This window comes from Channa argus, chromosome 1, assembly GCF_033026475.1.
Source record: "Channa argus isolate prfri chromosome 1, Channa argus male v1.0, whole genome shotgun sequence".
Lineage (NCBI taxonomy): Eukaryota > Metazoa > Chordata > Actinopteri > Anabantiformes > Channidae > Channa > Channa argus.
The window spans coordinates 11,915,528-11,930,737 of record NC_090197.1 but is presented as its reverse complement, the minus strand read 5'-3'; the positions used below and the strand labels follow the sequence as shown (position 1 = coordinate 11,930,737).

The following is a 15,210-nucleotide window of genomic DNA, read 5'->3' as shown; positions in this document are numbered from 1 at the left end:
ACTGGTCTGTGGCTACACAGCCCCATATGAAGAAAATGTGTTTTTAAAAACTCTGCTCTCTGTCAATCAGGGCTAACGTTACATTCTTCCCATGCTGACCCTTGGCTACCACAACATTAAAACCATCAGGTGGTGTTGATGTTGTGGCTGATTCATGTGCACCCTTAGATGTGGGACTTTTTTTTTTTAGGAATGGAAAAAAAAAAATTCTTTCAGAATAATGCATATTTTCTCATCAGTATCTTAGGCCTGCCTGCTCTTAAAATGTACTGTTTCCAAGCGTGTGTGTGTTTGAGCATGTACTCTTGCACAAATCCTTATAAGAGCTGGCACTGAAACAACCATTTCTTGGGCCTGGGTTTGTTGTGTCACACACATTAAAATGCAGTTCTTTCTGCCCTGGTTCACTAGTATCTCAAAAGCGAACATGCAGCCACCAAACTGATGCATTCTTGACAACAGGCCATATTGTAGCTGCTGATTGGAGGCTGTTGCACACCGCCTGAGAGATGCCAAAATAATAAATGCTTTCTACTGTGGCTGTAACCCCGTTCTTTTGACCTCTAACAGTTTATTGCCAAGATGTTGTCGCACTTGCAGTAACCCTTATTACGTTTCTCTAAGTTCTGTGTTCCTGCTTAAAATACAGAAGTGCAGAAGATTCAATTTCAGATTTTAACAAAAGACATCAAATCTCTTTTTAATTCTGGTCAATGCTGATCCTATTCTTGTAAAAATGGAACAGTATTGCAAAATTATTATATATAATGCAATAGAGTAAAAAGCGTGTTCTACAACAGTCTATTAATAGTGGCTTAGCTCATCAAGAGCACAATTACTCACAGTAATTGAGTAATTACTTTGGTGTTGGTGCCAATTTGTATCATGATGCTGACTTTACTTGCCGGTATAAAAGCTCTGTATCTACTAATGTCCACACTGATGTCCTGCTCCAGCACTAAACTTTACACTAAATGTTCAGTTTAGGTATTTTGTTTTTTGTTGTTGTTATTGTTTTTGTTTTTGTTTTTGTTTTCTTCTTGGTATTAAGACTGGGATTTCAGTTCAACCGAGCACTTTTTATAACAACTCTGTGGCCATTGGGAGCAAAAGTAAAGACTGAAGAACACCAAAGTTCTCGCAGCGGTTGGAGTTACATGCCGAGAGCTGTTGAACGAGTAATTAAGTGGATTTGCTGGGGTGCTTAATCTCCGTTTTATTCAGCTGGCTGGATGTCGGGTTCTCCGCAACTGTCAGCCTGATATATGGGCGTAGAGAAGAGGCCAAAGGAGTGGAGTGGGGATTTGTTGGCTGAACACCCTAGATAGTGAGAGGCCTTCCTTCTTGCCTGGCTGGCTGTATGAGTGGATGAAGAGATGGATGGATGGAGTGGTGGATAGAACAGCCGTTGCTGTGAGAAAAATTCCTTGGCCTAACTAGCCAGGTTGAGGCACTGGGCCAACCCTAAGCCCAACACTAACCCCAGCCAACCCAAAGCTCAGTGCTGCCAGAACATCCAACAAGCCAAGAAGCCAACATAGCCCCCAAACATTTTAGGGCAATGTACACTTTATAACCTGATGCACCAGGCAGCACCCACATTTTTCTTGTTTGCAATCCAACAACCAGGAGAGGCATAGAGAGACAGAAAGCAGGTTGTCAGATGTAAGATTGAAAGGAAGAAACAGACAGTTATCTTTCTTTTTTTATTTATTTGCTAGGACTCACACTTGGAATAATAGGGACTAACAGTTCACATTTTCTCTGCCAGCAGGCCAAATCCATAACTCAAACTGAAGAAAGCAAAGGGCTCTAGAGGTCCCTAAAACCCCAGTTTTTCTCGCCTCTTCTTCCTCCTCAACCCTACCTCCTTTTGTCTGCTTTTGCCTTTTTCCTCCTTCTCCTTCAGGTTCTCCTGACCCACTTTCAGTCATACCTTAGCCACAGCTGTGCCCTCACTCACACTGGCTTTCCCCTCCATGCCACCATCTGATCAAACGAATAGAATGAGCCAAATCAAGAGCTAATCACCACCAATTGTCCAAATAACCTTTCCAGTTTCTGCTGAGGGAGGGGGGGAAGGGAGGAACAGTGCCATGAGGTATGCTAAACAGAGGAGGTTAGGGAAAGAAAAAGGAGGGGTGACCCTGGTACCACCTGTTTTATGGAGCAGAGGCCCAGGCGCTCAGCAGTGCCACATTATCCCTAATGACTCTCCGAGGTCTACTGTTGACATTAGCTGCTTAGCTATCAGAGCTCGCCTGTCCTATAGCTGTGTTTTGGAAAACCGACAGAGGGGAGAGGAAGTGTAAGCCGAGGCGTTGCAGTCCAGCTACTTGGTCTCACATTTACCATCACTCCACCCACCAATACAACTGCACAAGGACAGATACTGTAAATCTGTAGTTTTTTCATTCTAGCTCTCAAATGTAATAGAATTTATGTAACTATGAGGCCAACAAAACGATGAAACATCTTACAGATAGCCTTCTTACTAAACACCAGAAAAACACAGTTTGCTGTGGAAAGGACCAGTGTTTCTAAATTGTTAATCCAACCTTTGATTGTTATCTTTGCCAACTATTATTGAGAATATTTGCTTAAAATTTGCTTCCTCAATTAATATTATTGTCAGTCTCAGAACTTTACATTGATCGGGTTTTTAATCACATGAATGTTTTTCATTCTCTGAGCTTCAAACTTTGTTTGCTCAGGGCATGAAGTTTCACCTCTGGAAATTAGTGAGACAGCCACTGGAATGCTCAAACTAAGCAACTCCTACAGCTTCAGCCTTATGCTGAGTAGAAGCATTTGCTGTTCCTGCAACCAGATCCCTGTGTGTAAATGCCTCTCCCTTGTTCTCACTGTCCTTTCACTCTTCTCACTGTTATCTTAAGTTAAATTCTCCTTTATTCTCTCTCTCTCTCTCTTTTATTCTCTTCCATCCACTCCCTCCTCACATCATTATGTTAATCTCTTGACTTCTTCACTGAAGCAGAGGTGCTGTAGTCATTTCACCAGCCCGGGCAAACCAGCTAAAAGGCAGTGCCTTTTTCCTCCACAAAAATCAATTTTATAGTAAGGGCAAGGGGACAAGCTGATCTGGCCTTAGGCTAAGTTTTTGAATTATTTATCTCCCCATTACTGTGTACACTGATCAGCCAGAACATTAATGTTGTTGTGGACAGGGTCAGCATGGCACTCCATGGCTACACAGTACCATGATACAGTGTGTGCTCTGACTCCTGTTGATCATGGCCATCATTTAAATTTTCCCATGTTTTCTGTCCACTACCTAGACATATTATAAGAACTGGTCATATTCACACATATGAAAGTTGCTCTGAAAGTTGAAAGTATGAAAGTTCTTTATGGATTCATGTGCATCTACAACCTTCTGAAATTTTGGTTTTACACATTCTCCTACTATATTATTTTATTTTATCCAAACATTGTTGTACATGATATATAGGAAGTTTGCCTATTCAAAGTCTGAAATGAGCTTGTCTTCTACTTTTTCACTGATTTGTTAAATACCATTTTTGGAACATAACAGTTTTTTATGTAATTGGGGGATAAATTCACTTCAAATATCCACTGTCTTTTAAAAATATAGTTTCAAGGTACTAAGCTGCATTTAACCTCAGTTTTCCCCAAGGAACTAGTATCATATCAATAACCATAGCGACCCAACCAGTCATTGTTGTAATGTTCTTTGCATTTTACTGCACTTTATCTGAATCTACATGTACAACCGAGGACATTTCCCAAGCTCCAACAGAAGCGGCAGTCTTTGCTACAAAAAGACCCAACACGAGGGACAAACTCTGGTTTCTGGACTCTCTGGCTTTAACTCTCTATCCTTCTGTCTTTCCTGACTTCTCTGCTCTCTGCATTTCCCTCCACTGACTTTCCCTTTTAGTTGAAGCAGTATCTAGAAAGAAAAAGCAGCAGCAGCAGCAGCAGCAGCACAGATGAGATGTGTTCATTTGTGCGTGTCAGACAGCAGTGCATAGCATGTGGGTTTGACAGGTTGGACACTTCTAAACAAACAGGAGCTATTCAGCAAGGCTTTCTCTGAATAACGCCAGTTTGTGTGTATGTGTGAAATGAAGAGATTATAACTAGCAACACTCAGAACAACAGGCTAGTGCTTCTTGCCGTCACTTACTATTGCGCTTGACTTTTCTTGATGCACACAAGAAGTCTGTAGTTCACCTGAACAGGCTCAGCTGGAAGCACTTTGTGTTTGTGTATTGAACATCTTTCCCTCACCTGCCTTTCAAACATTTTTTTCCCTTGAACTTTCTATACCTAAAGATGTTGCCTGGATTTGTCCTAAGGCAAAAGTATTCCCAATAATAAAGGCAATTCTTATCAAACTACATTTTCACTCAACATCAGGTAGAGAAGGTGCGTAAAATTGATCCATTTAACTTAAAATATGTAGTTTTTGCAAAATTTTGATTTTTGTATTGATTTAATAATCAAGAACAAGCAATTGACTATTAATGTGAAAGGTACCTAGCAAGATATAAACTGAATACATTTAATGGAATACAAATGAACCAGACTTATTGATTCAGTCATATCCACAGTGACATTGACTAAATTGTATAAGAAATTCCCTGATGCTCTGAATTTTTAAATTTATTTTCTTTCACAATGGCACTTTGTTTTGTTTTTTTATTTATTTAACTTTCTTACGATGAATTCTGAACACATTTAAAAACTTTTAAATCACTTTCTTTTTCATTATAAATGGCCTGACTGGAGCCCAGTGGGTGCATTGCTGCATGATGCTATAATCCATTCCTATTATACAGGGAGGTTGCAAAGTTTGAATTGTTCTCATCATTTTGTCATCCATTTCACACTTGCCAGGTAAAATTAATGTTCTTGAAAATAAAACACATCAGTAGAGAAATGAGGAAAAATTAAAATCATTACAGCTGATGACAGCTTATGACCACAGAGGGTGCTTCAACAGACTGGTGCAATGACACTAATTTCTGTAGGACATTAATAGACTTCAAGCTACATGTTGTTTTTCACATTGCTTGTTTGCTTTGTTTGTTGTCTTTGTATAGCACATTATATTATCTAAGTTACTGTAGATTCCCAAATGCACATTTTTCAAACAAGCAAACAAAAAGTAAATAAAACAATAAATGAAGACTGGTTAAATTACCCTTCTCCCATTTAGAGATGTTGAAGTTGAAGAATTCTTTGCCATAAATGTGCCAACAAAACATAGTATAGCCAAAAGAAGGATTATCCAATTTGTTAAATTTCGAAGGGTTTTGATTTATTGCCGCTCAAGCTTGCCAACACAATGTTTTGATATTTACAACACTGTGATACTTTTAGAATTTAGACCCATATGGTCCAGCAATAAGTAGTAGTAGTAGTAGTAGTAGTAGTAGTAGTAGTAGTAGTAGTAGTAGTAGTAGTAGTAGTAGTAGTAGTAGTAGTAGTAGTAGTAGTGCTGCTGTGCTTTCTACCAGGTGTCCATCAGGACTGTTTTGTCCCATGTTTGCCTCTCTCACGTCACTTATTGGTTTCAACTTTTTTTATTTGTCTGTCTTTCCTCCTTTCCCTGTCTTCTCTGTCCCATTCTCTTTGTCTTCTTACCTTTTTGTACCACATTTCTTATTTTAGGCGCCTTCCTGTTTTATTTGTGAAAGCTTTGTTTCCTGTGCCACTTTTTGTGCCCTTAAACCTTTCCTACTCTCAAAATGCAGATTCATCTATTGCTCTGGTAAGCTCCAAATATTTCTATTACAAACTGTGCATCATTCAGTTGGCTACGATTCCTGCTACCCAAAAGACATTTTCAGTTCTGAACCAGGAAAGTACTTGAATAAAAGCTACCCAAAGAACTGGGCTTGAGATTTGAAATTGTGTTGATAGATAACACTTCAAGTAAAATACAGTGTTTGTGTTGTATGTCCCTGAAACTGCTGTCAGTTCCATGTGCCTAAGCACACACTGCAAAACCAAATGAAAACAACTATACAGATATATTTTTGAATTTTGGGATTAGCTACCTTTACATCCAAACAGCTTTTCAGTTGTTGCATAGCAACTGCAGCAGAAACAACCTTTTACAAAAGCATCTGTTTATTATTTATGTTCAAAACGATCCTTGGTGTACAGAAGACCTGACCTCTGAGCTATAGAGCTATGCTGCAGTAACTGTGGAACACATTAGCTGTTATAAGAGAAGGGACGACAGTCAAGGGCAGCTGCTACACACTGCTTTTATTCTGCAAGATGATTCCTACTCATTCTCAGTGACAAGGCATGAATGCACACACTCATATGTATACTATTCCTATACTATGACCCACAGCACAGTATGCCCATACACAAAAAATATAAAGTTGGCTTGCTACATGCTGTGTGTGATTGCCTTTGTGTGTACATCCTGTTTTTCTAAGACTTTCCATTTTAATCTGACATGCTCTATTTTTGTCTCTTTGTTACATCTCGATTTTCATTTTTAATCTTTGATATACAACTATAGAAGCCACATTCCTGACTTTTTTTTCTTGTGATTTGTCGTCTTTGTGTGCCTTAGTGACACCTGTCTAATGCATTAGCATCAGAAATTTAACTAAACAAAGTACATTATTAAGTTGTAGGTCAGCTATAGTGTTACAGGAATATTTGGAATTGTTAGTACAGCATAGTTTTACTGATTATTATTGTAATAAGACAATTTTGTGTGCATTATAATCAGTATAAACATTTCACATCTAAAAATTGGAAAACACAAGCTATAATCTTTAATGACATGAAAATCGAAGTTGGTCAGCCTGAAATTTTACTGATTTGTGACTAAAATATATCGTTCCAAATAAGTATTCTTGTAACCAATAAAACCTTAGTTGGCCAATCTGCAAAGGTATTATTGTTTTGCTAGAAATTAGTCTGTAACTGTAACACGTTTTTTTAGTGAAACAGTTTACTTCTTAAGCTTATGAAACCCCTCTAGGTAATATATTCTGCACAGAGCAAATAGTAAATTTGGATAAGTAGAACTCTCAGTGTTGCCACTTTCACTTTTTTCAGCTGCGGTATCTACATTCAACTAATTATTTTGTGTAAAAGCCTACAAGGGATGATAAATGGAAGTCATTGTTCTCTATAGTGTGCCTTTTGCACCTGCTCCATCCTCTTGCACAGGTGTTCCAAAGGTGCTGAGCAGGCTTGAAGAAGGCTTTTCAGCTTTTATGCAATTCAGTCTCGCAGCTGAACACAGTTGGGCCCAACTCCTTCTGCATGTGTTTCATTCTTTGTGCTTCTTTTTTCTATTTCTCTTTTCATTTTGTTAGAAAGTGGGATAGCTTACTCAAGTGGTAAATATGATCTATAGGAGCCTTTACCTGCAGATCACACCATCAAGCTTACTGTACTGTATATTGAGATATATTTTGATACAGATGTTGGCAAATCCTTGTTCGTGTTTCATCTACCGACTGTTTAAGTAGAAGTGTAGGCTTCCATCAGAGGAGGCAAACACAGGACATTATTGTAAAAAGAGGCCAGTGATGGCCACTCATATTGGCATATTTTGAAAAGACAACTTCTGTGACCCCTTCTTGCTACAAGGAAGCCCTCTCCTATGTCGGGGATAGCCACTGTGTTCAAGGCAATGCTGCGAACGAGCGTGACATGCACAACACTCACAGACTTTTGAAGAATGTGTCCAGAGGCCAAGGGCAACATCCTAGCGGAACACTTGGGTGGTCCATCTATTCTTTCCAGCACTGTGCTTTCCTGTGTACCACAGTAAAGCAATATGTGGTTCTGGCCCGGTCTGTCTCTGCCCATGTGCAGCAAAAAGCCACTTTCCCAGAGCTGATGACGAGAATGGAATAAGCCCATATCGTCTCATACGGCAAGAGAGTGAGAAAGGAAACAAATGCAACACTGGTGGATGTCACCCGTGTGTATGCAGCTGCCTTCTTAAAAACATAGCCGAGCTTCCGGCTCAGCTTCAATTTTATCACATTTCAGTGCCCAGACAGCTGTGAAACGAATGACATGTTTTACAACCACCACAATTTGAGCATTTTCATCAGCCTAAAATAGTCTTTTTATAATAGGCGGTTTGATTTTTGGCGTCTTCTTTTCTTTGGGTTGATCCAATATTGCATCAGAATGACTGCCATGGGATTTTTATTAGGAGGGAGGAGGAAGAGAGAGACAAAAGGAGAGAAATGAAGGATACAGTGTAGGAAAGAGGAATGGAGAGCATCTTTGAGGGGCGTTAAATGAGAGAGAGAGAGAGAGAGAGAGAGAGAGAGAGAGAGAGAGCAAGTGAGTGGCAAAGGTTTGTGAGGAGGGGGGAGGGCTGAAGGCCAGTGGAGTCAGAGATAAGAGGCTGCGAGAGTGATTGAAATAGGATTAGTGGAGACAGGCTCTGCATCCAAGCCACAGCATCACAGTGTTAAACCTGTGCTTCACAGGGACTGCCTCTGTCACATCAAAGCCTCCCCAGGCCCGCCTGGCAGAGAGGCGAAGGAGCTGCCAGCAGGGTCATCCATAGCCACACACACACACACACACACACATGCCACATACATGAACACGCTGATCACATCCTCCATCCATCTCCAATATGACTCCATTATGGACACTGAGCTGGCTCCTTCCACTTTACCTATTTCATCTCGCCGCAGTGTCTTTGTGTGTGCATTTGGACCATGGCTAGGATGCATCGATGAGCCATCTTTAACATTTAATGAGGCCAACAGTGATGAGTTGGCATTGGAAAGCTACTGTCTTCTGCTTCCCCAGAGTCTAAACAAAGTTTTAATGAGAACTTTCCCCCAATATGTGCCAAAAGCACTGAGCTTTTTAACTGCTTCCCGGACTGAAAGCCTACACATTTTTTTGTATTTAAGAACTGAAGAAGGGCATAGACCTGTGTGCAAATAAAAAGATAGGCAAATGGACTAGCTAGCTTAGAGGCTTACCATTAAATCATTATGTTGCATGATACTGGCATAAATCTTATATCCTTTCGTTTGTTTGGGTTCAGGACTTTGTTATAGATGATTTGATTTCCTAACAGAGTTTTTAAGCTTAGACAAATACGAAAAGATTAATAAGCATTTACTGTTGTTTTATATTTATATGGATCTATTTCAATTAACCCCTAACCATTTCTTTAAATCACCTATTGCTAACTTGGTGATATTAACTACCATCTCTTCTATCAACATAGACTGTACCTTCTTGGCTGAAGTTAAAAAACAAATATCCCTTCAGGGGTCGCCACAGGGGAACTTGTTCCGCACGTTAATTTGGCCCTTAGTACGGCAACCCTCCAATTTTATCCGGGCTCAGGACCGGCACCAGGGTGGCCCTTGGTGGCTGGGTGGGGCCACACCTGGTTGTGTGGGATTCGAACCCACGGCCTTCTGCATCCCAACCCAATGCTGTACTACTGAGCCACCAGGCCCCAAACAATTTCTGTCCATTTTAAAGGTTTTTTCTTGTAAGTTTCTGGGCAGTTTGAATTTTAACAAATACTTAAATTGTGTTGTTACCCACCCTGCTCTGCATGTTCTTTAATCAAATGAACACTCACTGTTCCGTGTTCATCTTGTGTATTTATGCTTGAGAGTGTCTCAGTGTGATCAAACATTGCACGTTAGCCTTGTTCTGTGGCAGTAGATTATGGATCCCTATAGCTAAAATGGCCTGTTTATCTGCTGAAGAGAGACAATCTGCTGATTGGTTAGTGCTGTCTCTGTGTGTTCATATTTGTGTGTGTGTTTGTCTGTACACTCATGCTCTATCTGTATTTGTGTGTGCGAGCTAGTAGTTTTCCTCTCAGAGCTCATCAGTTCATATCCGCCACCCACCCCACCGCAGCATGCAGTAAATAGAGTCTCCGCCACTCGTTGAGAAATGGCACAATTATCTCCTGCTGGTGAAATATGGGCCAGGATGCACCACTGCTTCTTCCCTACAGAATGTGTGTGTTTATTGTGTGTGTGTGTGTGAGTGGGTGGGTGGGTGCATGCGTGTGTGCCTGTAGCTGTCTTTCTTCTGCTCACTCATTGTGATGTGCATTCAACACAAAGGGAATTGTTCTCACTTATGAATTTATACACAGACACGTATACAAATCACATACACAGGTTTAACTACAAGCAAAAGCACATACGTGCGTGACACACGCACACACACACACACACACACACACAGACACAGACACACTTATTTAGTATCTACACATGCAGATTGACACACACACTCAAACTGTACTTCTTGCCCTGCACAAATACAGAATATTACAATTTTAGCTGAGACAAGCAAATAGAATAACTGTCATTCAGTAAGGTCAGTCTTTCAGTTCCAAAACATCCATAGCAACCCACAGTGCACATAGAACAGCGGAATAAAAAATGTAACAGATTTTACTTTTGCAGGGAACCACGCCAACAACACGTAGCCGATGACTGTACTGTGCTTGTGTAGAGTAAGCAAACCTTTAGCTTGTTGGCTAGCTTGGCTCTGTCTCGTGATTACAACATCCGCCAAACTACACCTTTGATCGGCATGTTAATTACTGTATATATGACTCACGTGTGCAGAACGGCTTTCTGTTCATTGTAGTTTTGTAGAATGAAGAGTTGATCATAATTTATTATTTGGTGCTGTTCACTTATAAAACAACTTCCCTTTTAGGGCTGTCCACTATGCTGTGTGCTTTTAGACCTTTTGAAAATGTTCAGCGAGTCTCTCAAATGTCAAAGGGCTGCACATTCGTTTGAAGTCAGCCATTCACATAATGTTATTAACCTCAAGTGATTTCTCTTTCCAATGGCTTTTGACATTTGTGCTACTTTTCAAATTGCTAGTTGCAACTAAATGGCAGAGAGTATGGAAAAATATGACATCTCCTTTAGCCGCAGGACGACAGTCTGAGTAAATTGCCCCACTAGTCAAGGGTCATGTACCGTAGGTCAATCTTAGTCAAAAAATGTTAAATTTAATTTCTCTGTCTTCACAGATATGGAAAAATAGTGTCAACCAAGGCCATTCTGGATAAGAACACCAACCAGTGCAAAGGTAAGTCATCAGTTTGTGTGTTTTGAACACACACCATATTTTAGCACAACAGCTATCACTCTGTAGATCGTATCTTTTCACGAGAACAGCAGTCCAAGTGCTCTTGTAAATTTAGATATCAGCCGAGGAAACCATGTGCCATAAATCAGCAAACCGCAGGAAGGCTTCAGGTAAACAACCTGCTCTTTGAAGGCACTAACCTCTTTCAGAGCATAAGCAGGCAGATGGCCGCTGTCTCAGTTCGTCCGTATCTCCTTTTTCATTTCTGTTTTTGTCATGTGGAAGGAAGCCTTTTTTGAAAATGTTTCCCTGAGTGTCTGAAGATTGAAGGGTGTGCACATGTAGCTATGACCTCAGTGGCTCATTTGAAATGATTTCTACAGCACATATGCTGCACACAGTTATGCTTGAACGTGCACGCTGGAGCAATTAGATCTAACAAGCTTGTTGGGATTGGATGAATTTTAATTACTGTCATTGTCACATGCACCTTGCTGGGGTCTTTAGTTTATCTTCAGAGCCCACCTCCTTTACCAGCCACCTGCACTGCATGGCTGTAAATACTGTTCGCACACTTTTTTTATTTTAGTTTGTTTTGATAAAGATCAGCCTGGTCCTAGTGAAGAAAGAGTGACAGAGGGACACCGAGGAGAACAGAGTGATGGAGGACAAAAAAAAAAGTGTGCTACTTGCACCGAGGTGTGTGGCAGCCCTGTTTAAGAGCTATTGAAATTCCATCAATACTTTTAATTGCTTTTTGTGGTTTCCCGGGCTCTGAAGTGTGACCTTTCAAGTTGAAGCTGCCTTCTTAACCCTGCCCTACACCTCAATTTATCCTGTGAGGCATACACTGGGTCAAAATGTTGAGCATAAGAACCTCTGCCTTTTAGAGGTTTGAATTATTGTAACACACCCTTTGTTGTGATTCTTTCATGCTATTAACAACATCAGTGGATGTATGTTATTAGCAAGTACAGTATGTATCAGTATGTCAAGGTTAATGAGCAGAATGACAGAGGTGAGGGAGGTTAGCCGAATTGAGACTGGAAAAATAGCTAAGGCAAAAACTTACATTTTTCTGCAATTGAATAAATAGGCTGTGCTCAATCACATATTATCCCTCTCAGTATCCAGCTGACCTGAGTTATGCACCACACACACACACACACACACACACACACACACACACACACACACACACACACACACACACACACACACACACACACACACACACACACAAAATGAGTTCAGCTTAGCACTGTGTTGTGTGGGAGACATTGTTTTCCATAAGTCACCCACCTGGAACGCAGTGCTGCTGAGATGCCAAGAAGCAAATATAAGCGGACGTATTTTATGAGTGGAAAGGATGCTCCAGGTCTGCACCCTTTGAGAGGGAAGGTGGTGGACAGGGAGGAAGACAGAGTGTGAGGAGAAGGGCTGAGTAACCTTGGGCAGAAAAATTACAATTCTTTTGTGTTTGAAAGACACGTTGAGGAGAAAACAAACTGCACAAAACCATAAATTCTTCTGCAGCAGCAACACCCCTCTCCCCATATGGATCCCCATACTGTCTCCTTGAAGGTGAGCCTGTATCAAAGCATAAACAAGCCAAGCAGGTGTATTAAAGCCTGATGGGCTGGCACGCATCTGGGCTCCTGGTAACAAAGCAAAATCGGCACATCGCACTGATCTCAGTCACGCATTGTTTCCAGTCATCCGACCCCTGACCCTGACACTTGTTTAAATGTCAGAGCACAGGCTTATCACTGCTGTGCCACGTCACACAGCGAGCATACCTCCCCTCCATCTCTTCTCCATCTCCACCTCCTCTCCTCCCCCTGGTGTTATTTGTGTTTAGTTCGGCTCAGTGAGTGCACTGCCAAAACAACATGAGAAAAATGGGATTGAGAAGAGGTCAGAACCAGTCATCTCAGTTAAGAGAGCCAGTGAGAGAAAAAGATCCACAATCAGCCTGCAGATAATAAAAGGCTAAGACATCTCGCACCCACTGATGAATTACTTCCACTTTTCTAGTTTGCTGTTTTCTTAGTTTTGTTATCGTTAATTTAAATATGTTGATTTGCTTTGACTTTATATAATAAAAACTGTCCTTGCATATTTTAGTAATGTGCTGTAATTATACTGCATTGTGTGGTGATGCAACACAACACAAAAGACAACGCAACAAGACAAAAAAAACTGCTTGTGCAGATATGCCCACAGTGGCAGCACCACAGTGTTTTTACTGTCTTTCTCTCAGACATGTTGTAAATGCCATTGGATTCTATGAAGATTATACCATAGATATATTCAGACCCATTTGTTACATTTCAGTCAAAACACAGTACATTGTGTGTTTGGCTGTTTACTACAGCAAGACAAAGCAGCACATGTTTATGGACATGCCATCTGTTTAAAGTGATTTCAATATTTACACTGGATTCATGAAAGAAGACAAACACTCTGGTTTGCCAAATTTTACTGATGACAAACGTATTAAATTTGAGAAATACAGTTGGCGATTTAGGTTTTTTTCTCTTACTTTTTAATACCCAGACACCCTTGAAAAGTCTTTTTTTTATGTTGAGTCACTGGAATTTCCTACGCTTTGTGAAATTATTAAAATTATCTATTTATGCTTTTTTTTTCTAGAACTGAAATTATATACTGTATATTGCCTTCCTAATGCGCATTAAGCCTACTCCATGTTTCTTGGCATCCATCATCAGCTGGTCCTGGTGTTATACCACAGTAATGATGCTGCTGATTCTGGGGCAGAGTGCCTGAATAAAATGAGAGACTACTCCAGGTGCATCTAATAAATCTACAGTGTAACTGAGAGATATCCACCTGGATTCTCTGCGCCGAGCTTTTGTATTACCGCATCCTTTTAGTATGAACTACATACAGTGCATAAAGTCTGTGTCCAAAATGGTTTTATTGTCATTTTAAATGCTGTTTTTCTCTTCTTTCAGTGTATTTTCTGAAATGTTCTTGTGTTTTTCACTCAGTGCCATTGTTGTATTGTTACAGTATATTGTTTATTACGACGATCCTATGCCGTATTGTTTTTGTCATGCACACTCTACTGTAGCCACCGATGGGCCGTAGCGATGCAAAGGGCTCTGCAAAAGACACATGCTGGAAGCAAGACTAGACTCATTTTCAGCTCATCCATTACTCCAAGTGGACATTTGTGCCAGACGTCGTGACATTCTCAGGCCTTTCTGAGATATTGTATAGATGAGAACTGAACAGACTATGAGGTCACAGTGACCTTGACTTTTTACCACTAAAATCTAATCAGGTCCTCTTTGAGTCCAAGTGGACATTTGTGCCAAATCGAAGAGATATTTCATCAGGGCATTCCAAAGGTGTTCGAGACTATGTGAAACTGATGGATGGACGACCAGAAAACATTATGCCTCCAGCTATGGCTGTGGCTGGTGCAGAGGCATAAAAATTGAAAATAGCTCATCTTTTTCCAAAGTGCTATATGATTCATTCCGTTTTGTTGCTCAAAAAATGTGCGTATTAAATTTCGGCCAGAAACCGATCAAAGTGTCAGAAAATATATAATTTCTCCCAAGCACATGCTTGAAGATTTAGTTGTCGGTTTAGTCATTTAGTTCTAATAGAACTGAGATAACACTTTGCTGAAAGGTTTTTGAGACATCCAGATGCCATACTGTATATGCAGTTGTAAGAGTTTTTTGATGATGGCCTGTATTTCAACATGTAACATTTGCCCCCAGTAGACGAATGTGGCTGTGCTGCTGTAAAGCTCTGTTTGAAGTGCCACATCACAAAAACTACACACTAAGGCCATGTAATACACCTCACCCACACATTGAAAAACAAAGGGCACACTCACACACTTACAAAGACTAATCGTACTCCCTCACACACTCCCCATCCATCTGCCTGAGGTGTGTTAGGCTCTTGCAGCAGCAGTGGTCATGCAACAGATCTATCAATCCTCTTCCTAACATCACAGCATGTGTGCTTGCCTGCCTGACTGCCTGTTCTGGCTGCTCTCCTTTACCATCGCACCACGCAGGCCTTTCAATGAAGCCCCTCTATTTCCCCTGCACTGATTCACTCCCTTGCTCC

At 40.6% G+C, this 15,210-nt stretch overlaps 1 protein-coding gene across 9 annotated transcripts in view; it reads left to right on the top strand.

Annotated features, from left to right (window-relative positions):
* The window catches only part of rbms3 (RNA binding motif, single stranded interacting protein), a 257,723-nt gene that overhangs the window by 121,151 nt on the left and 121,362 nt on the right, over positions 1-15,210 (top strand). For all 9 annotated transcript variants that reach the window (XM_067497291.1, XM_067497282.1, XM_067497274.1 and 6 more), the window contains one exon: positions 11,036-11,094. In XM_067497291.1, the coding sequence (XP_067353392.1) occupies positions 11,036-11,094 (59 nt within the window). The remainder of the gene's footprint in view (positions 1-11,035; positions 11,095-15,210) is intronic.